This window comes from Xenopus tropicalis, chromosome 9, assembly GCF_000004195.4.
Source record: "Xenopus tropicalis strain Nigerian chromosome 9, UCB_Xtro_10.0, whole genome shotgun sequence".
Lineage (NCBI taxonomy): Eukaryota > Metazoa > Chordata > Amphibia > Anura > Pipidae > Xenopus > Xenopus tropicalis.
Window position 1 is genome coordinate 82,246,962 of NC_030685.2, and position 24,886 is coordinate 82,271,847.

At 48.2% G+C, this 24,886-nt stretch overlaps 1 protein-coding gene across 1 annotated transcript in view; it reads left to right on the plus strand.

The window, feature by feature from the left end:
- Positions 1-7,914: 7,914 nt before the first annotated feature.
- ctdsp1 (CTD small phosphatase 1) overlaps positions 7,915-24,886 on the plus strand; it is a 37,041-nt gene continuing 20,069 nt past the window's right edge. Inside the window, exons 1-2 of the mRNA XM_018097523.2 lie at positions 7,915-8,264; positions 24,004-24,152. Of these exons, the coding sequence (XP_017953012.1) occupies positions 8,198-8,264; positions 24,004-24,152 (216 nt within the window). The 5' untranslated portion in view covers positions 7,915-8,197. The remainder of the gene's footprint in view (positions 8,265-24,003; positions 24,153-24,886) is intronic.

Genomic DNA, 24,886 nt, shown 5'->3' on the forward strand with positions numbered 1-24,886 from the left:
TGTGCCTTTGCCCAAAAAAGGTTGAAAAACACTGGTATAATGCACTGGAACATTCTTGTTGTTTACACAATTAGTCCCCTTTAACGAACTGAAAGCTCTTGGTGCCGTTTCATGCAGATGATTAATAGAATATTATTGGGGGGCTGATTTGCAGCTACTGAAATATCTCATTTTCCTACAATGACCCCGACGCGCGCCGGGAAATCTATCCCTTTATAATATAAGGGATATTATATAAGGATATTCATCCTTCCTATTGTTTCCATTGTTTAACATCTAGAGTACAAACTAGAGCCTTGTACCCTTCCTTCTGCCCCACAGGGGCTTTGGGGTAATTGTGTGAGGAGCAGAGGGTCTGTAGCTATAATATTCCTCCTGGGAGAATTCCTGGAACTCTCTCTGTATTTATATTCTGGGCCAGTTGGGGGGGGGGGGGGATATAACATTAAAAAGGGGATCCATTTATTTGTTTAAAAAAAAAAAATACCAGACAGAAATATGTGCTTACCTCTCAGTCACCAACATCACCACAACACAGCCACAGGAGGGAAATCTGATATCTAACATAGGCATAATGTGCCCCCTACTGTAAATGATAAGGATATTAGCAGTCACTGAGGGGTTCTGTGCCCATATAAAGGCACAAGGCTGCAGGCTGAGTTATACAGGGAACTCTGAGTATCACTCATGTATTATAAGGGATAATGTACCCCCTACTGTAAATGATAAGGATATTAGCACTCACTGAGGGGTTCTGTGCCCATATAAAGGCACAAGGCTGCAGGCTGAGTTATACAGGGAACTCTGAGTATCACTCATGTATTATAAGGGATAATGTACCCCCTACTGTAAATGATAAGGATATTAGCAGTCACTGAGGGGTTCTGTGCCCATATAAAGGCACAAGGCTGCAGGCTGAGTTATACAGGGAACTCTGAGTATCACTCATGTATTATAAGGGATAATGTACCCCCTACTGTAAATGATAAGGATATTAGCAGTCACTGAGGGGTTCTGTGCCCATATAAAGGCACAAGGCTGCAGGCTGAGTTATACAGGGAACTGTGAGTATCACTCATGTATTATAAGGGATAATGTACCCCCTACTGTAAATGATAAGGATATTAGAAGTCACTGAGGGGTTCTGTGCCCATATAAAGGCACAAGGCTGCAGGCTGAGTTATACAGGGAACTCTGAGTATCACTCATGTATTATAAGGGATAATGTACCCCCTACTGTAAATGATAAGGATATTAGCAGTCACTGAGGGGTTCTGTGCCCATATAAAGGCACAAGGCTGCAGGCTGAGTTATACAGGGAACTCTGAGTATCACTCATGTATTATAAGGGATAATGTACCCCCTACTGTAAATGATAAGGATATTAGCAGTCACTGAGGGGTTCTGTGCCCATATAAAGGCACATGGCTGCAGGCTGAGTTATAGCTATATTACCAGCCACAGGTTAACATATCACTATTCTGTGCAAATACATTTAGTAAATATATAACTCTAGTGAGGGCTATGTGTGCAGCCAATAAATGAGGGAAACAGTGCCAGCACGATATTTGTACTTTCAGGCGCCTGAGCGCAAACTCTGAGGTATAAGTTATCGCTTAGCGATCAGCAGGACTCCGGGCCCTGTCAGGCTGTAGCTTTGCACACGCTCCCTGGCTCTTGAGTTGCGCTCTTTGGCAGCCGAGCGCCACGGAGCTGTCAGTGCAGAGGCCAGGGGAGGGGGCGGACTGTTCCCCGCTGCAGCTCACACATTGGTACAGCCCCGTCTCGCTTTTCTCCCGCCCTGCGCCTCGGCCTGGGTTCGCTGTTTGCAGACGCTCCCTGGGCGGTTTCCAGGCTCCCCACTGCAAACCTCTCCTGGTGGGGAAGGGACCCGCTCCCTTTCCCTCCCGGAGGCTCCCCAGGCTTAGGGGCATCTCCTGCTGCCGCTCTGGGTCCCCCTCCCAGGGAGCCGGGCAGGGAACAGGGGGTGAGGGGCCCCAAGGGATCCCTCAGCCTCTCCAAGCGCTGTGTTTGGTCTCAAAAAGGGCAGGCTCTTAAAGGGACAGCGTCAGCAAATGGCTACAGACCCCTAGTGCTGTTATACTGACACAGTCCCCATTTTGAGATCATTCCGCTGTTTGCGATATCGATGTGCAGGGTTATCCGGCCACCTGCCGTCTTGTATTTATTGCCCTAATTAGGGAATGTTAGGGGTTAATAACCACACAGTGATGGGTTTTGCCCAATAATTAAAGGAACAGTAACACCAAAACATGGAAGTGTATAAGTAATAAGAATATAGTGTTCTGCCTCGTAAATTTATATAAACAAAGCTGCTGTGTAGCCGTGGGGCAGCCATTCAAAGGAGAAAAGGCCCAGGCACATAGCTGGGAACAGATAAAACAACATTGTATTCTACAGAGGTTATCTGTTATCTGCTATGTAACCTGTGCTTGAATGGCTGCCCTCGGGGCTACACAGCTACACCCCAGCTGTACCAGTGCAGGAATGGCTGCCCCCGGGGCTACACAGCGGGGTATTTATATAAACTATAGTAGGGTTTCTGTAGCAAACACCCCAGCTGTACCGGTGCAGGAATGGCTGCCCCCGTGGCTACACAGCGGGGTATTTATATAAACTATAGTAGGGTTTCTGTAGCAAACACCCCAGCTGTACCAGTGCAGGAATGGCTGCCCCCGTGGCTACACAGCGGGGTATTTATATAAACTATAGTAGGGTTTCTGTAGCAAACACCCCAGCTGTACCAGTGCAGGATCGGCTGCCCCCGGGGCTCCACAGCGGGGTATTTATATAAACTATAGTAGGGTTTCTGTAGCAAACACCCCAGCTGTACCGGTGCAGGAATGGCTGCCCCCGGGGCTACACAGCGGGGTATTTATATAAACTATAGTAGGGTTTCTGTAGCAAACACCCCAGCTGTACCAGTGCAGGAATGGCTGCCCCCGGGGCTACACAGCGGGGTATTTATATAAACTATAGTAGGGTTTCTGTAGCAAACACCCCAGCTGTACCGGTGCAGGAACGGCTGCCCCCGGGGCTACACAGCGGGGTATTTATATAAACTATAGTAGGGTTTCTGTAGCAAACACCCCAGCTGTACCAGTGCAGGAATGGCTGCCCCCGGGGCTACACAGCGGGGTATTTAGATAAATAAATACTGTAGCAAACTCACAACATTTACCAGTACAGGGCAACAGTATATTATATTTTAATTACTTTAGTAATGCTATAGAGACCCACAGAATGATTTGGATTCAGTATTTGGACTGTTGCACTAAGTATCCCTGAGCAGCACCTGAACCAGAACTGGGTGGTCCCTGCCTGCAGTAGAGATGAGCAGTGGGTGTGGCTAATACTCTTTCCCCAGAAGCACCTTGAGATATGGGTAGCCAATCACAGCTCTACCTTTGCATAGAGGCTAAGCTGGAGTTACCTAGCTGCTGATTGGCTGGCCTCCTACAGTGCAAAGTGACCAACTGAACATCCTGGGAAACAGCTGCTGGCTGCGGAATGGCTGGATGGTGCAAGTGAGGTTTTTGGTGGAAATATTAAGTAAAATATAATAATAATAATGCAAATCCCCAAACTTGTTCCTGAATCCCACCCCCTTTAATCTAAAATGAAAGAGGACAATGTACTTAGGCCGAGGATGGCATTCTGCCCCATTAGTATAGTCCGATTAAATGAGCAGTAAATCAACTGATAATTATTCCATTTTAGGGATGCACCAAATGCACTATTTTGGGATTCGTCCAAGCCCTGTAAGGCTACAGTTTTATTGTTATTATAACACAGTTTTCTATTCAGGTCCTCTCCATTTACCATCCTCTCATTCAAACTGCTCCCTGGTCGCTAAGGTAATTTGGACCCTAGCAACCAGCTGCTGAACAAAAAGCAAAACAACTAAAAAGCTAGAAATAATAAAAAATAAAGACCAATTGCAAATTGTCTAAGAACATTACTCTCTGCATCATACTAAAAGTTAACTCAAAGGTGAACAACTCCTTAAATTTATATAATCATTTCTGTATAAAGACCTTCCCTGTGTATAGAGAATATACACATTCATAATAAGCTCTGTGGCTGAAATGTTGACAATTTCCAGACTGATCCTCTAGGGGGCAGCATACAGTCTGGGCACAGACCATTCCTTCTCTGCATAGTTGCATGTGTGGGGGTGCAGCAATATTGCTTGCCTTGCAGCAGTGTTTCTCATGTAGTCAGAGATATAAAGGGGCATTGACATGGTGGAAGGTGGGGTGCAAAGTGCAAAAAATGGACGCAATTGGCCTCAGAGCCGGAACTAGGGGGTAGGCAGAAGCTCCCCTGCCTACCCCTAGTCCAGGAGCACTTACCCTTCCTGCCACTGGTCACAGCGGTCCTGCCCTCTGATGATATTGTGCATGCACACGTGGGAGGCTGGGTAGGGGACAAAGTGGCATCTGGGTTGCCTAGGTGCCTGTCCGCCTTGGCCCCCTTCTGATTGGCCTGACCTGTAGCTGCCCTATGAATACCATGCTGCCAACTGTACCATATAACAGCAGGGCTGGTCTGTGCCACCCTATGAATACCATGCTGCCAGCTGTACAATATAACAGCAGGGCTGGCCTGTGCCACCCTATGAATACCATGCTGCCAGCTGTACCATATAACGGCAGGGCTGGTCTGTGCCACCCTATGAATACCATGCTGCAAGCTGTACCATATAACAGCAGGGCTGGCCTGTGCCACCCCATTCTGCGCTCTGCATCTGGTCCCAGATTCTTATTCGGTGCAGCCAGACCCCGGACAGAAGTGCTCGCCACATTAGCAAAGAACTATTGATCATAGTAAACAACCCATTTAGTCACCTGGTTGCACCTTGCCTGGGTACATGCCAGCCTTTGCTGTGCCAATGTAGGAGCGGAATATAAAATCCGTGTTTAGTTGGTTAAATCCCCAAGGAATCCAGTCTGGTTTTGGTTCCTTTACAATTGCACTGATTTGGGTGCCCAGGAGAGAGGATTCCAGTTTGGCCAGTGTATGCCCACCTGGGGGCTAATACTGATACCTTGGCATGCAAGCACCATGGTTGGGGATAGTAAAGAAGATGGGACTCATTAATTATAAGTAATTTGGGCAGACGGGCCCCGGTACAGGTGCCTGATACATTCCTGGTTCCCAAATATGCTGATGGATTTGGTGATTTTGGAGTATAATACTGGCTTAGTCGTGGCTTAGTCCTCACTTGCCCAAACATTTTAGCCAAGCATGTTGTTTTTTCAGCATGTGAGGTGCAGCAGGCTGGCACCGGGGCCCCCCTAACATTGGTACTGCCAGTTCGTAGGCATGGTGACACAGGTTGAATAAGGCTCCTGTGCTCTGCTTGCACGAGCTGGCACGTAAACCATGTTCTACCCATTTCAGCACTTTATCAAGCTGTTAATGTTAAGCATAGTGTCTGTGCCAACCATCTGTCAAATGTGGGTATCTCAGCTGGCACAAGCTGTGCAATTGGTGCAGTGATACTATTCGTCTCTTTGCTGTAGGTGGCATTTGCACCTCACTCGTTAGGCAGGGTGGCAGTCAGAATGTGCATAGGGCATTACAGGCTTACGTGGGCACTGTATGGCACAGGCACCATTCATATCAGCACAGGATCTGGTAAAAACAGCAAATACACATGATAAATGAATTGTGTCACTGTGTGTACAGCCAGTTATATCATAAATAACGTGATTATAGATCACTGCACACACGTGCCCCTATGGGCTACGGAAAGGTCATCAGCTGAATCACCCACCATACACCCACTTTTCAAGAGTCTTGGGTGCATGTGTATCAGAGGGTGATCAGACAGTTCACTGTGTGCCAGCCTCCAGTCATACGTGCCTTTATATGTTCTACAGAGCTGCGGCCTGTACTTCTGTGGTCCGCCAGTGCCTGCCGCCATATTTGCAGCCCTTATACGGATATTAACCATTTTTGTTAATTTATTGAATCTGTCAGTACGCCAGTGTAATCATGCTGTCAGTACGCCAGTGTAATCCTGCTGTCAGTACGTCAGTGTAATCCTGCTGTCAGTACGCCAGTGTAATCCCGCTGTCAGTACGCCAGTGTAATCCCGCTGTCAGTACGTCAGTGTAATCCTTCTGTCAGTACGCCAGTGTAATCCCGTTGTCAGTACGCCAGTGTAATCCCGCTGTCAGTACGCCAGTGTAATCCTGCTGTCAGTACGCCAGTGTAATCCCGCTGTCAGTACGCCAGTGTAATCCCGCTGTCAGTACATCAGTGTGTAGTTGATGACATGAAAAAGTCATGTTGCCGTACAACTGGTGGTGTAATGAGCCTGTGTTGTTATTGCCCCATTTTACACTCATTTTTTTTTTATTTTTATTTATCCCATTCATTTCAATGCCAAGGTACTGCCATTCTTTTTCATGTATTTTTATTACATAAACGCAAGTTCTGTCTTTAGCTGTGGGTGGTGTTTGCTCCTCTCTGCTTGTCTTCAGTGAACACACCCAAAACTCAGTATGCCTTGAGCTTGTCCTTATGCAACACACCAACCCTACTGCACCTCCCGCTAGCTGGGCGCACACAGATAGGATCAATTTGCCCGGCAATGGCCGCCAGATGGGCCGGTCTATAACGAATCTGGCCACCAACACGCTGGGCCAAATGGGAATGATTCTGTGCAGACCCGATGGGGAAGATGGGCCATTATCTACAAACTGGGCAGGCACCCCCTACGCCCACTCAATCTAATGGGGCAGAGCAGCCGAGTAGAGGGGCTTTTATCAGCCAGTGTTTACATTGCTGCCCAGCTAGTGCCCCTAAGTGATCTTACCCATAACTCCCTGTTGCTCCTTGTGTTTGCTCCTTATCTCTGGTGCCTTAGTGAAAGCCCGGGGCCCACCCACAATAATCATCATAATTAGGGGGTAAAGATTCTCCCCAGTTCTGACACATACAAGGAGGCTCCATATACATGATCAATCCACATCTTGCTCGGCCAATTGTTAAGCCCACCCAACACAGAAACCCCTAATATCCCTATCACTGTAATTTGTTCCTTTAAAAAGTAGGAATAAATCCCATGTTTATATGCTGAAATCCAGCTGCAAAACAGCTCTTCTCTTTCTGCATCATCTGAAATCCTGGCAGGGGAGGAGGGACTAAAACACTGATGTTACAAATTGTAACAACTTCCCCCACAGCTTACAGACAGCATGCAGGAACTACATAACCCACAATGCATTGCACTGGGAAGTTCCTTTCCTTATTGGCATCACGTGTGCAGCAGGGAATTGTGGGATTGGGAGGATGCGGGCTGAGGACAGTCGACTAGTAGTCGTAGTCTCAAAGTAGTCAGCCAGATCAGCAGGAGGCGGGGCATAGGGAACTGTCCCAAACAATATTATCACATTAAAAATCGTGAAAAGGCTGCATATTTTTTTAATTGATGTATATTGTCGTTTTCTGCAATGATGTTTACTTTTCGAAAAGCTTGGGTGGAGTTCCCCTTTAACACCACTTTTTTGCTCACCTATTTTGGGGTTCACGTGGACCTTTTTGTACCCCTAGCAGTCCCTATATCCCAACCCAGCACACCTTATACACACAGGGATTCAAATATCCATTTACCTTTTCCTATTTTAGTTTTTAGATGACATAGAGTGACTGACAGGGACACACAGGGACCAGCATAATAAAATAATAATAATAATAATAATAATAATAAAAATATTAGCAGCCAATTTCAGTCACTATTCCCACAGACAGCCTGTGCCCCCCTGTGCCCCGCATTTCTCACCCAGTTCTGCGCTACAGAAACACCTCCTCCCCGTCCCCTCCTCCCTGCGTTGCGACCATTGCGCACAGCGACCCCTAGTGGCCCTTGCTGGTATCGCCAATTCTACTGGGGCCCCTTGAAACCGCCCGTGGGTTCCATGTTTGTATCAGAAATTGAGCAGAGGAACTCCATGTTGTAACAAAGTTTCCAGCAATCTCCCCTTTTTTGTTTTTCCCCCTTTTTTTTCTCTCCCCATTTCTCTGTTGTGGTTCCCCCCTCCCTCTCCCATGCCCCCGGCCCCTCTCCATTCCCCTTTTTTCTCCCTCATTCCTCCATCCAACAACCCCCAGCCCAGAGGAAGGAAGAAGTGAAAGGGAATAAGCCGAGCTGTGGGGAGGTGTGATGGACAATCCGTCCATATTCACCCAGGTCAGCCGAGAAGATGTGAACAACCCCCTGCAAGAGAAAGGTATGGCCCACAGTGGGGGGCAGACTGCGAGAGGGGAACATACCAAGTGGTGATTGGGGGGAGAGTTTATAGGGAAATAGGCGTGTTTGCTTTATAGGCTAGCGATCAGGGCTACTAATGTACAACCTGTGGCTATCAGTCTCTGGCAGAACTCACGCCAGCTGGGGATGCTGGGAGTTGTAGTGCAATAACAGCTGGAGGGCCAGACATACCTGACTGACATCTTTATTATATCTATGGCTGCTGCAGAACCTCTTGAGACAGCAGCCACATTGCTTCCAGCTTCTTATGAAGTTGCATGGTGATTGGTGCAAGAGGTTCTGCAGCAGCTACAGGTTGCTAGTCTGCATTTCCTGGGGGGCCTGACGGTATTAATATCATATACTAAAGACCCCATGGTGCAGCTTGGGAAGGGTGGGCACGGCGGAGAATGACAGGTTTGTAAAGGGGGCGGGGCACTCTGGGAAATGTGGCTCTGAGAATGGGTGCTGTGCCCTTTGTTGGGTCTAAAGGGACCTGGACCTGTCCCTTTGGGGGTTTCCCTGTGCCCAAGTGAGACTGGGGGTTGCCCTGTGCCCAAGTGAGACTGGGGGTTGCCCTGTGCCCAAGTGAGACTGGGGGTTGCCCTGTGCCCAAGTGAGACCTGAACCTGTCCCTTTGGGGGTTGCCCTGTGCCCAAGCCAGACCTGAACCTGTCCCTTTGGGGGTTGCCCTGTGCCCAAGCCAGACCTGAACCTGTCCCTTTGGGGGTTGCCCTGTGCCCAAGCCAGACCTGAACCTGTCCCTTTGGGGGTTTCCCTGTGCCCAAGCCAGACCCGAACCTGTCCCTTTGGGGGTTGCCCTGTGCCCAAGTGAGACCTGAACCTGTCCCTTTGGGGGTTGCCCTGTGCCCAAGTGAGACCTGAACCTGTCCCTTTGGGGGTTGCCCTGTGCCCAAGCCAGACCTGAACCTGTCCCTTTGGGGGTTGCCCTGTGCCCAAGCCAGACCTGAACCTGTCCCTTTGGGGGTTGCCCTGTGCCCAAGCCAGACCTGAACCTGTCCCTTTGGGGGTTTCCCTGTGCCCAAGCCAGACCCGAACCTGTCCCTTTGGGGGTTGCCCTGTGCCCAAGTGAGACCCGAACCTGTCCCTTTGGGGGTTGCCCTGTGCCCAAGTGAGACCTGAACCTGTCCCTTTGGGGGTTGCCCTGTGCCCAAGCCAGACCTGAACCTGTCCCTTTGGGGGTTGCCCTGTGCCCAAGCCAGACCTGAACCTGTCCCTTTGGGGGTTGCCCTGTGCCCAAGCCAGACCTGAACCTGTCCCTTTGGGGGCTGCAGAAAGGGGCGAGTACCCTGTGCCCATAGCAGGTACAGTAGGTGACAGTTAGGTCTGTTGCTCTTCGGCTCTTGTTTAAGTCCAATGCTCAGCTGAAAGCTGTCGGGGGCGCTGGTAGTTGTACCGTTGAAGTGTTATTGGTCAGTGAGAAGATGGCATTATTGGCGCTGTAATAAGATTCTTGCTGATTTGGCATCGACATGAATAGAAAGGTTATTAATTAACCCTCAAGGATTTATTTGCCTCTGACACTGGATTCTGATTATGATCCGGGGGTGTCTGCCATGGACAGAACCTTTAGCTGATTAAATGTTGGGCAGATTCCTATTCCCTGGCTGTGAAAATCAGCTTGTGGCTTCTGTGTCCCATTTGTCCCCCTGGGGACACCAGCCATGAACTGTCCCACCAGTTCAACTACAGCTCCCAGCTGCCAGTATGTTGTTGTGCCCCTAAGCATTTTTATAAGACTTATCCTCGCGTACCCTTTGTACCTTATAATTAATATGGACAGGAAAAGGGAAGGATCACTATTGGATGAAATTTTAGGCTTGTACCCATGTTCCTCGTGGTTCAGACACTGATCCCCAGATTGGATTTGTATTGGTTGGCCTAAGAACCTTGGTCCTAATCACATTGGGCAAGAAATTTGATTTTAATGCAGATTTAACGGAAGCAGCGGATTCCCGTGTGGGGGTCTCTCACCCGCTGGTCTCTGTCTTTACGGATGGGTCTCGGGGTTATACAGAAGCCTCTCTGCCAGTTGCTAAAATGATGATTTATTAATGAGACGCTTAAGGCAGGAGTCATCGTCATTGCTTTATTAATTTATTGGATTAGGGCTGCCCAACCAGTGCCCGGGGGCTGCATTGTGGCATTGCCATTATATTGGCTATTGGTTGCACCCATGTGTCAGGTGATCATCACTTGGAAGCAGTGCAGCATGGGTACTCCTGTGATTCCAAACAACTGCCCTGCCAATCATTTCCAAGGCTAGAACCACTACAGTCCCTGGTGCTTGGAATGGGAGCACCATCCCGCCATCTTTCCTTATTTCCTGGGGCTTGGGGTGGGTGTAAAGTACACCAGGGTGCACTAGAATAGCATTCCCCCATTCTAAGCCTCTGCAAGAACTACCTGGGAAATAAGGAAGGATGGTGGTGCTTTCCAACTTAGCACCCTGGAACAGGGTTTACTTGTCCTTTAATCCAATCTTATCATTCCTGTGATGCCCCCCACCCCAGCAATTACATTACATTTTAGTATAAATCTGGGAAGTGCGAGTGCTGTGGGTGATATCAATTATCTCATCATTACTGAGCCGCCGTCTCTACAGCGCTGGCACCGGTCCCTGCCCTTGTGATTCGTTCTGTCGTTATTCGGGAGATATAAAATATCTTTGTGGTGGTGGGGGGGGAATTGAACCTTTTTGCTCAGTGACTGCCCCAATTTGCAGGTTTCTAAATAACTCTGGTTTAGTGCTGGTTGGTGCAAACGTGCCCCCTTTCCGGGGGAGTCGCTGCAGGTACCCCAGAGAGGGACATTTAGCTTTAATTAGTATTGGAGCCGATGGCTTGTAAGCACCAGGGAGAGGCAGAGGGAGGGGGAGATGGCAGGGGATCTGTTTCCCTTCTGCCTTGATTAGTAGCTGCATTCATTTAATGGGCTGCTCGTTATGCACTCGGCTAAATACAGAATCACTCGGGCACATTCAGTCCCTGTCCCAAGGAGCTTATAATCTAAGTGTGGGGCACAGGGGGGACTGTGATTTTCATAAGGTTGAAAGGAAGTTGATCGGAGGCCATAGGCTGAAGGTGACCCTATATCAGACTGCCAGCCCCTTCAACTTGACCACAGGTACAGCTGGCCAATAGGGTTTGGCCTCATCGCTCCTATTAATATAAATGAAAATAAACTGCAGGCAGGAAAGGGTGTTTTAATGGTTGTGGTTCTCTCTGTTATTACTGCTGTGGTCAGAAAGCCTTGTGTGCCATAGGCCTCAGGGTTAACGCCTTGTGTGCCATAGGCCTCAGGGTTCAACACATTGTGTGCCATAGGCCTCAGGGTTCAACGCATTGTGTGCCATAAACCTCAGGGTTCAACGCATTGTGTGCCATAAACCTCAGGGTTCAACGCATTGTGTGCCATAAACCTCAGGGTTCAACGCATTGTGTGCCATAAACCTCAGGGTTCAACGCATTGTGTGCCATAGGCCTCAGGGTTTAACGCATTGTGTGCCATAAACCTCAGGGTTCAACGCATTGTGTGCCATAAACCTCAGGGTTCAACGCATTGTGTGCCATAGGCCTCGGGGTTCAACGCATTGTGTGCCATAGGCCTCGGGGTTCAACGCATTGTGTGCCATAGGCCTCGAGGTTCAACACATTGCGTGCCATAGGCCTCGGGGTTCAATGCATTGTGTGCTATTGGCCTCGGGGTTCAACTCATTGTGTGCCACAGGCCTCGGGGTTCAACGCATTGTGTGCCATAGACTTTTTGATTCCATGCCATGTATGCCACAGGCCTTAGGACCCCTGAACACTAAGGATCCTGCCCCATTTAAATCCTGCAGAAAGAGCTTGAATGTGGCCAAATCCCAAACTGAATGCTGAATTCCCTCCATCCCCTACTTTCCTGCTTTCTTTAGAAATGACAGTTACTCCTCTCGTTAAGGGGAAACCAACCATGATTATTACTGGTTCCCCCTGAGCTTGTAATGTCGGCACCAAACAGTTATTTCTCCGGTGGAACGGCGCTTACGGATTGCCGGCATTTACAGCCCATGTGATTTCCAGATAAATCCCTGATTTGCTTTCCCAATGTTTATCAGCGTGCCAGTCACCCACCCCTCGCCTATAGCCCACTGCTGCCTTATTCTCTATCATATCAGTGATGGTCACATTACAGATACCATTGCCCCCACTGTCCCATTCATCACCCTTAGGAAATGCTAGAACAACTGCCTTAGTGCTCTGCATTGGCACATTAAAGGACAAGTAAACCCCCTTGATTAACAGTTCGCTGAATAGGGCTTGATTGGTGGGGTGCACATTGTGCAGAGAGGCTTCTGATTGAACAAGCCTTATTATTGGATATCGGTCCATGGGCTGTCGGCTCTGCAGATCTCCCGGAGTGGGGAACAATAGGTGGTTTATTATAGGAACATGCTTTCTTCTCTGTAAATGGCCTATTTTGTGAGCTGCTGCTGCTGCTTCCTTTGCTCTTTTGTAATATCCGGTGTAGTGAAACACACGCTTAGGTACTGGGCTTTGCTATTCTTTTAACTCAACTAAAGGGAAAGTAAATCACAGAGCTAAAGTAAGCATTTTTTCTTGTACCCAGTTAATACAGCTAGTGTTTGCCCCATAAGCACTGAACCAATGGCCTCATTGCACTCAGCTGATCATTTGCCCCTCAGGAAGGGTGTAAGAGTGGCTTCCATTTGGTTTGGATGGGATATCATCAGACAATATTTTCAGTACAGTCACTTAGATCTAATGGTGTGACTGTAATCTCTTTTACCCACGGGGCTAGCCATATTATTAATTTCCCATGGTGCCACAGCAATGTGACCTGTGCTCTGATAAACTTCAGTCTCACTTTACTGCTGCGCTGCAAGTTGGAGTGATATCCCCCCCTCCTCACCCCCAGCAGCCGATCAGCAGAACAATGGGAAGGGAGCAAGATAGCAGCTCCCAGTAGGTATCAGAATAGCACTCAATAGTAAGAAATCCAAGTCCGGCTTGGGACTCCTCCAGTTACATGGGAGTAGGAGAAACAATAGGTTAGCTGAAAGCAGTTCTAATGTGTAGCGCTGGCTCCTTCTGAAAGCTCAGACTCAGGCACACTTTACTGCTGCGCTGCAAGTTAAATTGATATCCCCCCCTCCCCCCCAGCAGCCGATCAGCAGAACAATGGGAAGGGAGCAAGATAGCAGCTCCCAGTAGGTATCAGAATAGCACTCAATAGTAAGAAATCCAAGTCCGGCTTGGGACTCCTCCAGTTACATGGGAGTAGGAGAAACAATAGGTTAGCTGAAAGCAGTTCTAATGTGTAGCGCTGGCTGAAAGCTCAGACTCAGGCACACTTTACTGCTGTGCTGCAAGTTGGAGTGATATCCCCCCCTCCCCAGCAGCCGATCAGCAGAACAATGGGAAGGGAGCAAGATAGCAGCTCCCAGTAGGTATCAGAATAGCACTCAATAGTAAGAAATCCAAGTCCGGCTTGGGACTCCTCCAGTTACATGGGAGTAGGAGAAACAATAGGTTAGCTGAAAGCAGTTCTAATGTGTAGCGCTGGCTGAAAGCTCAGACTCAGGCACAATGCACTGAGATGGCGCCTACACACCAATATTACAGCTACAAATACATTTGTTGGTTGAAGAATAAAGGGTTAAATGGCAGAGGGAATTATTTTCTGTGTAACAGTGTCATGTAGAAATAAAAAGTGCCCCATAAATATCATGACAGTGTCCCTTTAAGACTTGTTAGAACAGGGGCATTTGTAGTTTAGGGGCCTTATTATTATTCTGCACTTTTGTCTGTTGTGCATGTAAATTGCTGAGCCTGCCTCCCCACCTTATTGTGCAAGGCCCGGGGCCACGCGCCACCCTGGGTCACTAGCAGTTTCTTGCCACAAAGAGCCGTGGCTGGAGGTTGGGTCACAGCGCTGCATGATCCGGTCTGGGTACAATAAAAAGGTCACTTATAGGTGAGGGTGCTGGGGATTCTGAATTAAAGCTGATTCCCCCAACCTCAAGTGGGTTCTGCAGCAGCTGAGGTCTTCGGACTCTACAGGTTGAATGTAGGTGAGTTCTTGTGCCAGGTCCACAAGCCAATCGTTAATGTTCTGTTTGTGAACCTTGGTTGGACCTGGTAATGCAAAAGGGCAACCCCCCAAATCCCACCCCATCCAAGGGGGGCTATGGAATAAACCAAATTGTCCAGCCTGTGACCCTCTGGCTGTTATTTGCTTCCCCAGCTATTGTGAGGATGCAGGGAGTTGCAGGAGGGACATCCCATATATAGATATATACACGAAAGGACTATGTATACCGGTCCCAAAATGACCCTATTAATAATGGGGTTCCCTTTCTGCCCTACCCTACAACCAGCCCTGCTACCCCATATTACTTACAATTACAACATGATTCCTTCTCTGCACGTTTGTATCTATGCCTGGGAATAGGTATACGTGGTACAGGTATGGGATCCCTTATCCTGAAACCCGTTATACAGAAAGCCCTGAATTACGGAAAGCCCATCTCCCATAGACCCCATTTTAATCAAATAATTCAGAATTTTAAAGCGGATTTCCTTTTTCTCTGTAATAATAAAACAGTACCTGTACTTGATCCCAACTAAGATATAATTACCCCTTATTGGGGGCAGAACAGCCCTATTGGGTTTATTTAATGGTTAAATGATTCCCTTTTCTCTGTAATAATAAAACAGTACCTGTACTTGATCCCAACTAAGATATAATTACCCCTTATTGGGGGCAGAACAGCCCTATTGGGTTTATTTAATGTTTTATTGATTCTTTAGCAGACTTAAGGTATGGAGATCCAAATTACGGAAAGACCCCTGATCTGGAATACCCTTGGTCCCGAGCATTCTGGATAACGGGTCTTATACCTGTACTTGCCTCATCTACACATTCATGGGACCACCTGTATAGGCCACTAGCTCTATAGCAAAGCAAACAGTATGGCAGCTCCCATGCGCACATAACAATACGGAGAGAAATCATTCATTAAAATAAGATTTGTCCTTATAGTGAATAATGTTGACCTTTTTTCTACAATCTTTATACTCACCTACCCAGGAATCCCCGGGGTTTTGCAACAAGTTATAGATTTCTGGGTAAATTTTCAGTCAAACCAGCTAGATTCCCCTTGGCCTTGTTCTGCCCAATTTCGCTGCCAGCTCCCTATACTTTTGAAACAATGCCAGCGGGTTTAACCCACTCCTGACTTGAACAGTTTCCATTCTAGATTTTCTGGGTTTCCATAAGGCAGAGCTTTAAATTCAGGCCCATTCTGTTGTCCAACATTTGGTCAGCCCACCCCTCCCTTAACAAGGTTACAGATATACAGAAACATTGGGGGTAACAGTCACCCTGTTATAGTTCCAGGGGTACCCAGGGCACAAATAAACACTCACCCCAAATCCCCCCCTAACTGGCCTTCAGGCTGGGCCCCCTTAGCCCATAACAAGGTTACAGATATATAGAAACATTGGGGTAACAGTCACCCTGCTATAGTTCCAGGGGTACCCAGGGCACAAATAAGCACTCACCCCAAATCCCCCCCTAACTGGCCTTCAGGCTGGGCCCCCTTAGCCCATAACAAGGTTACAGATATATAGAAACATTGGGGTAACAGTCACCCCGCTATAGTTCCAGGGGTACCCAGGGCACAAATAAACACTCACCCCAAATCCCCCCCTAACTGGCCTTCAGGCTGGGCCCCCTTAGCCCATAACAAGGTTACAGATATATAGAAACATTGGGGTAACAGTCACCCCGCTATAGTTCCAGGGGTACCCAGGGCACAAATAAACACTCACCCCAAATCCCCCCCTAACTGGCCTTCAGGCTGGGCCCCCTTAGCCCATAACAAGGTTACAGATATATAGAAACATTGGGGTAACAGTCACCCTGCTATAGTTCCAGGGGTACCCAGGGCACAAATAAGCACTCACCCCAAATCCCCCCCTAACTGGCCTTCAGGCTGGGCCCCCTTAGCCCATAACAAGGTTACAGATATATAGAAACATTGGGGTAACAGTCACCCTGCTATAGTTCCAGCGGTACCCAGGGCACAAATAAGCACTCACCCCAAATCCCCCCCTAACTGGCCTTCAGGCTGGGCCCCCTTAGCCCATAACAAGGTTACAGATATATAGAAACATTGGGGTAACAGTCACCCTGCTATAGTTCCAGGGGTACCCAGGGCACAAATAAGCACTCACCCCAAATCCCCCCCTAACTGGCCTTCAGGCTGGGCCCCCTTAGCCCATAACAAGGTTACAGATATATAGAAACATTGGGGTAACAGTCACCCTGCTATAGTTCCAGGGGTACCCAGGGCACAAATAAGCACTCACCCCAAATCCCCCCTAACTGGCCTTCAGGCTGGGCCCCCTTAGCCCATAACAAGGTTACAGATATATAGAAACATTGGGGTAACAGTCACCCTGCTATAGTTCCAGGGGTACCCAGGCACAAATAAGCACTCACCCCAAATCCCCCCCTAACTGGATAACTAGAGCTGGGGGGCTGCAGGTACCCCTTTGCCCGGGCAGGCAGAGCAGACTGGCAGGCAGAGTGACTGGTACTGTATGGGAACTGGAGATGATGGAGGAATATTTCCTTGCAGTGAATGCAATGTGAGCCCGTTAGCCGGGGGGGGGCCTGGGGCCCAGAGGCAGGTACTGAGGGAGAAGGCCCTGCCAAGCTGGGTGCGTGGGTGGGGAGGAAGGGGCCATTGTTGCTGCCCACGCAGGGAGGTTCCGCTCGGATCCTGTAACTGGGGCACATCCTCGGCTGGTCCCGTGCGGCCCCCCTGCTTCCTGCCTGTGGGATTCTCTCACCCAGAGACATCACTGCCAAAAATGTATCTGAAATTTGACATTTATTTGTGGTCGGGAGTTTTTGCCACCAAATTGCAATTGTATATTTTCTTTATTTGCCAGTATGGCAAAGTTCTAAGCAACTTTTCAGCTGGTCTTCATTATTTATTTGTTATAGTTTTTGAATGATTTGCCTTCTTCTTTTGCCTCTTTCCAGCTTTCAAATGGGGGTCACTGACCCCGGCAGCCAAAAACCTATTGCTCTGTGAGGCTCCAGTTTTATTGTTATTGTTACTTTGTATTACTTATTTATGTACTCTGGTTCTCTTCTATTCATATTCCAGTCTCTCATTAAAACCACTCCCTGGTTGCTAAGGTTTGAACCCTAGCAACCAGATAGCTGCTGAAATTCCAAACTGGAGAGCTGCTGAACAAAAAGTGAAATAATTAAAAAACTAGAAATAATAAATGAAGACCAAAACTTACTCTTGGGACTTATGCCTCAAACCCTTCTATAATTGGCCTGTAGTTCCCCTTTAAATAGATATACTCTCCCTGTCATCGTGCTGCAGGATAGAATGTTTTTATTATGGTTTTTCAGGGGGAGTAAGCTGAGGACCCCCAGGCAATTCTATCAGCATTTACTAACAGCAGTCACTGAACGGTGCCGTTTGGTGCCTTATCCTTCATTTATATGGTGGCAACATATTGTACAGCCTTGTACAGAGAATATGCAGAATTCCCATCAGCCCCAGGCCCAGTGGAACATACACAACTATTACATTCCCATCAGTCCCTGCCCCAGTGAGCTTACAATCTAAGGTCCCTATCACATTCCCATCAGTCCCTGCCCCAGTGAGCTTACAATCTAAGGTCCCTATCACATTCCCAGCAGTCCCTGCCCCAGTGATCTTACAATCTAAGGTACCTATCCCATTCCCATCAGTCCCTGCCCCAGTGAGCTTACAATCTAAGGTCCCTATCCCATTCCCATCAGTCCCTGCCCCAGTGAGCTTACAATCTAAGGCCCCTATCACATTCCCATCAGTCCCTGCCCCAGTGGAGCTTACAATCTAAGGTCCCTATCCCATTCCCATCAGCCCCTGCCCCAGTGAGCTTACAATCTAAGGTACCTATCCCATTCCCATCAGTCCCTGCCCCAGTGAGCTTACAATCTAAGGTACCTATCCCATTCCCATCAGTCCCTGCCCCAGTGAGCTTACAATCTAAGGTCCCTATCCCATTCCCATCAGTCCCTGCCCCAGTGAGCTTACAATCTAAGGTCCCTATCCCATTCCCATCAGTCCCTGCCCCAGTGAGCTTACAATCTAAGGTCCCTATCCCATTCCCATCAGTCCCTGCCCCAGTGAGCTTACAATCTAAGGTCCCTATCACATTCCCATCAGTCCCTGCCCCAGTGAGCTTACAATCTAAGGTCCCTATCCCATTCCCATCAGCCCCTGCCCCAGTGAGCTTACAATCTAAGGTCCCTATCCCATTCCCATCAGTCCCTGCCCCAGTGAGCTTACAATCTAAGGTCCCTATCACACACACACAGCCATGTGTTGACAGCATCTCTCTGGCCATTGTATCCTCTGTTTGCCGATTGTGTTTGCCCATAATGGGAGCTGTTACTGCCTGTTCACTGCCGCATTGTTCTGTTTCATCGCAGCGCAGCTCAGGGTATAGAAAGTCGCATTGTTCAGCGCAGCCTTGTTTGGTGCAGTTCCATTAGGGGATACACACGGTCAGGGAGCGAGGCTGAGCAAATACGTCCCATTCTGGTTATTCAGAGTCTGTATAAGCCACACACTGACTGTATATCTCACGCTGCGTCCTGTAACGGCGCCCAGACTGCCATGTGTTCCTGCATTTCCATTCCATGACATGACAGTGTGCATCACCTGAAGCCTTGGACTAATTAGCACTCGGATCAATTACTGCTGTTTAAAGGGGAAGGAAAGTTAAACATAGTGGGGGGGTAATTACCTTCCCTCCACAGGGCAGAGTCACTGACTTTTTGCCCTTCTCAGAATCCCCCCAGGACCCCCCCAGTCTGTGCTCCTATCCTTTTTATTATAATCCTATTTACTATAAAACAGATCCCGTTGGTAGAAATAAATCCGCTGAGGGGCACACGTGTCTCATGTATCAAGAATGTACTTGCCCCTTTCCGTTCCTGGGGCCACTGAGTTCAAGTGCATGTTTGTGTATAAGGAAAGAGCATGTTGGGACCCATACTGGCAGGGAATGCACAGAGCCCCCTGGGAAATACTCTCTGGTATATTCCTTACTACAAATCCCAGCATGCCCCTGGCAGCTCAGGGTTATTAGGGGCTGTAGTTCGACAATCTGCTGGTTGTGTATTATTTTTGGAATGTCTTGCAGCACATTCTCATAATGTGAATCAATATGGCAGCTTCCACGCACACATGCATGTATATTTACAGAGAAGGAATGCTGTATATAACATACTGACACCCAGCACATTTGCATCCGCGCAGTGAGCCTTAACCAGGGTTGGACTGGGAGGGTGAAGGGCCCACCGGGGCTATCACCCTGGGGGTCCCACACCCCCCAAATAACCCTGAGCTGCCAGGGGAATGCTGGGATTTGTAGTAAGGATTACATCCGAGAGTATTTCCCAGGGGGCTCTGTGTACCCCACTGCAGGGGCCCCCGCTGCGCACCCCCTAACCCAGCGTCCTTATGTTAAACACATCAGGGTAGGACATTGAGGAGAAGCGGCAACAGTGTCGGGTCTGGGCCGCTGGGGCTCACCAGGTATTTTCCCAGTGTCCCGGCAGCCCAGTCCGACCCCGGCCTTAACCACCAATCAGCATGACTAGGGCTGAACCAAATCCACTTTGTTTGGATTCGTCTGAACCCCGTATCCTTTGTGAGAGATTCGGGCGAATGCGGGGAAAAAAGGTTCAACTTGTTTGCACATTGTGTTTACATGACAAAAAGTCACATGGGTTTAGGGATTCCAATACGGTTTGGCCAGGAGTGTGGATTTGGCTGAATCCTGAACCAAATCCTGGATTTGTGCATCCATATTGGCCAAGTGGCCAACAATGAATCCCCAACTGGCACCGGTTGGGAAATGACCAGGTATCACTGAGGCCGGAGTGAGAATCCTATAGGGGCCAAAGCCTTTTACTGTTATGAAGGGTCCCATGTAGGGCTACTGGCACACTGGGCACCTAAATGCCTTCTGACGCCCACGCTGCCGCCATTAGCCGAATCTTTCACTTCCTGCGCCCCCAGCGCCCGTCTCACCCACAGTATAAAGGAAACCTCTCTAGGCCTTATCTTGCTGTATCGCTGTCACCCAGTGGGTGCCACGGGAGGGGCCCAGACAGGAGCTACAAACGCTGTGTGGTTAGGAGGGCGCAGGTGCGGCACTTGTTACTCCGTGCGTCGCCTCAAGGAAAAGAAAAAGAAACTAAACATCAAAGTAAAAGTCACATTTTTTTTTTAAACATCAGTGAATTCAGAAGTCGCATTTATTATTTCACTTTGTTCCCGTTTGTAGGAAAAAAGTCCCAGTTTTGCAGAACTCTCTGTGCTGTGAACTTTGATCCTTTGTTATCACCTCCCCTTTAATGTGTAACCAGCGCTCGCAACCTTAAAGGGATACAGTCGGAGCTAGAGTCAGAACTGCGGAATTTCCTGCAGTCAGGGTTATAAACTGACCCTAACAGCTGAGTGTAAAGCAGTAAAGCAGAGCTGAGCTGCTGTAAAGTCCAAATAGGCCTTGTATCTAAACAGCAGTCCATTGGGCACAGCAGGCCAGGGAGGGGCGGCCATACTGACTGCATGTCGGTTTGATCCATAATTGTCTATATTGTCACCCAACCTTTCCAGATCTACCAATGGGCAGCAAAGTCCCCAGCACCCATTGGTGCACTAGAGGCTTAAACACTTGGGTAACAAAATGCGCCATTATCCGTAGTATCCCTATAGCCTAATCCTCTGCCCAACATGGTCAGTGTTCTAGGTTAGTGGAGAACAGTCTGTGACCCTCAGATATTGTTGAACTACAACTCCCAGCACCCAATTCCGTACTGTTTCCCTGAGTACAGCAGCCCCAGTCCCCTTGTTCTGCGGCCGTTACCCATCGCTTTATATCAAGGCGTAAGATGATCCCGTGACTCCTCTCCATTACAGTCAGTAAGTTCATCCCGGGGGCGGAGCCAGTGCTAATTGCACTGCGGTTTTGGGCCGATGCCACTTGACTCCTAGTCCTACACTATGAAATAATGGCAATTGCAGGAAGCCAGCAAATTATTCATCCTATTGCCAGAATCCTAGTGCCGCTGATTAGCCTTCTCTTTACTTTAAAGGGGAAGTTAATTCTCTGTCTCACTGTTTGCAGAGAAAATGCTCATTGTTTTATATATAGAGTAAAGTTCTGCCTATTTGTATTGCCTAATTGTATTGATACAATTCAGCAGGAACAGGTTTGCTCATAGCCTGTACAGAGAGATCCCATAAAACTATGGCACATAGGGATTCCCCTGTACTAAGCACAATTCAGCAGGAACAGCCCCCTAAGTTTGCCCATAGCCTGTACAGAGAGATACCATAAAACTATGGCACATAGGGATTCCCCTGTACTAAGCACAATTCAGCAGGAACAGCCCCCTAAGTTTGCTCATAGCCTGTACAGAGAGATACCATAAAACTATGGCACATAGGGATTCCCCTGTACTAAGCACAATTCAGCAGGAACAGCCCCCTAAGTTTGCTCATAGCCTGTACAGAGAGATCCCATAAAACTATGGCACATAGGGATTCCCCTGTACTAAGCACAATTCAGCAGGAACAGTCCCCTAAGTTTGCTCATAGCCTGTACAGAGAGATCCCATAAAACTATGGCACATAGGGATTCCCCTGTACTAAGCACAATTCAGCAGGAACAGCCCCCTAAGTTTGCTCATAGCCTGTACAGAGAGATACCATAAAACTATGGCACATAGGGATTCCCCTGTACTAAGCACAATTCAGCAGGAACAGCCCCCTAAGTTTGCTCTCATAGCCTGTACAGAGAGATACCATAAAACTATGGCACATAGGGATTCCCCTGTACTAAGCACAATTCAGCAGGAACAGCCCCCTAAGTTTGCTCATAGCCTGTACAGAGAGATACCATAAAACTATGGCACATAGGGATTCCCCTGTACTAAGCACAATTCAGCAGGAACAGCCCCCTAAGTTTGCTCATAGCCTGTACAGAGAGATACCATAAAACTATGGCACATAGGGATTCCCCTGTACTAAGCACAATTCAGCAGGAACAGCCCCCTAAGTTTGCTCATAGCCTGTACAGAGAGATACCATAAAACTATGGCACATAGGTATTCCCCTGTACTAAGCACAATTCAGCAGGAACAGCCCCAGTATAGGAGATTGGGTGCCCTGTGCCGCGCTGCTGGCCGTGCCCGCGGGATGCCAGGGGTTACACAGGAAGTGTTTGCTCGGCATTACCGTGAGTGTTGCAAGCACATTCTTTGCAGGGGCGGATTTGTTTTCATATTTCCGTATGAGTGCTCTTATGGCCTCACAGTGCTCCCACCTCGGGGACCTTAAAGTGACACAGAAAGAACGTGCCGCTGTATTTAAGTAACATTCTTTCAATTAAACTTCCTTACAGCAGGGCAGAACTAGTTAATGGATATATGGTGTGTTGCCCTTTAGCAGCAGGAAGGCTCCCCAGAGCAGTCACATGACCAGGATAAACAGCAGGGATTGGCAAACTCCATAACTCCCAGCATGGCTTTATATGGTGCAGCCGTAACATCTGTAAATGATCCCTGTTTTACTCCTGAGCTCCAGTTGCCCTTCCAGCTGTTCCTTTGGGTCACAATTGTGTATGGTAAAGCGCTATGGCAGCTTCCATGTATATGTGTGTACTGTGTGGGCCCTGCCCTTCCCACCCCCGACACAAACGTAACACTGCTCAGAGCACCCATCTCAGCACTTATACAATTTATGTTTTTTGTTTGTTTCATTTTTAGTTTTCATGATTTTAGCATTTTGCTACAACAGCGCCACCTGCTGAATGTGAAAATGAATGTACAGTTGCTCAGAGTTTACATTTATTTTCATGATATTATCAGTTTTACACTGCTAATATTATAAATTTGCAAAGGGACTGAGGGAGCGCCCCCTGCTGTTCTATCTAGATGGCCGCCAGAGGTTTCATTTTCTGTTACAAGAAGCATCTCCGGATGCTTCTCTGCTCAGACAGAAGGAGGGACTTATACTCTCCTATATATATTAGGAGTGTAAAATTGATAATATCATGAAAATTAAATGTCAAACTTAGCAAAGGTGCACGGAAGAGCCATCTGAGCAATTTTAAATGAATTTGTGGGGTGCTTAGAAGTTGCAGATGGTGATACCGAGCCTGAAAATGCCCAATTTTCTAACCTCCCCCTATCTTGGTGCCTGTTGGTTTCTCCCTGGGAAGTTGCTATGCCAGGTGCTACATGGTTCCCCGTTGCCGTGGGTGTTTGTACTGCGCTCGGCAAGCTGCTGTCTCGCTGATTAAAATAAATCTCGTTAACCATTTAGGGATTAAGGCGCGATGAGCCGGTCTGAGCTCTCGAGAGTAATGTAACCCTTGCCTGATCTTTATTCCTGATCTCTTCCAATCATATTCCCTTCTGGCTTCCACTGCAGCTTGCCATTGGTCGTTCTTTGTTGCCCTGAGCATGAAGGCCAGGAATGGGAGTAGAGGAGCAGCCTGGCAGTATAGGAAGCCTAGGGCCCTATATAATATTGGGGGGGGGGGGTACCGTAAGTAGCTGATATTTAGCTTCACTTTCTCCCTCTGCTTCTCTCACAGGTGCTCAGAGCCCCACCTCTTCGAAGAAGCCTCGGAACCGCAGCATCTTCCACTCCCTGTTCTGCTGCCTGTGCCATGAGGATTCTGAGCCCCTTCCCGTCAATAACAACGCCCCCCTCCTGGTGGAGGAAAATGGGTCGGTCCCCAAGGTGGGTGGAGCCTGAGAATGGGGCTTTGGGTAGGAATTGTCACCAATTTGCATTGGTCACACTAGAAACCTACTGTTGAGTAAAGCTGTCCCTGGTGCTTCTCTGTACGTCTCTTGGGCTGCTCTCCTTCCTCTTGTCTGGAAAGGAGGTGTGACTTTTATCTAACTGAATATTACCCATTGTATTGATCTATATGGACAATGTAAACAGGTTGAACACAAGAGGGAGCTCTTACTCCTGCTGTAGTGTATGCTGCTTCCCCTTCCTTTCTGTCTGGCTTAATCCCCGCCCCTTACCTGACCATGGGAAAGAGAGCAACCCAAGTAAAGAGAGTCAGATCCAGTGTCAGACTGGCCCACAGGGATACCAGGAAAATTCCCGGTGGGCCCTCCTGCTTCTAGCCATTTGGCCTTATTTATGGTCGTTACTTATTTTTCTGTGGGAACAAAGCAACTAAGTATATAGAAGAATAGATTATAGTAAGTAAAGATAACAAAATAGGAAAATATAGAGACTGAGTAAGAAGTGGATGAAAAATAGTTTGGAGAGTGGGCCCATGGTCTAAGGTTTTGTGGTGGGGCCCTGGGTTCCCAGTCCGACACTGGTCAGAGCTAAGACCTGGGTAAGTGCAGCACTAGGGGGGTAAGTGGATTCTGAAGCTAATCCCAATTATAATTAGTGGCTGTTCCTACGTATATACCATTGGACGCACGGGGATATATTCTGTAATCACA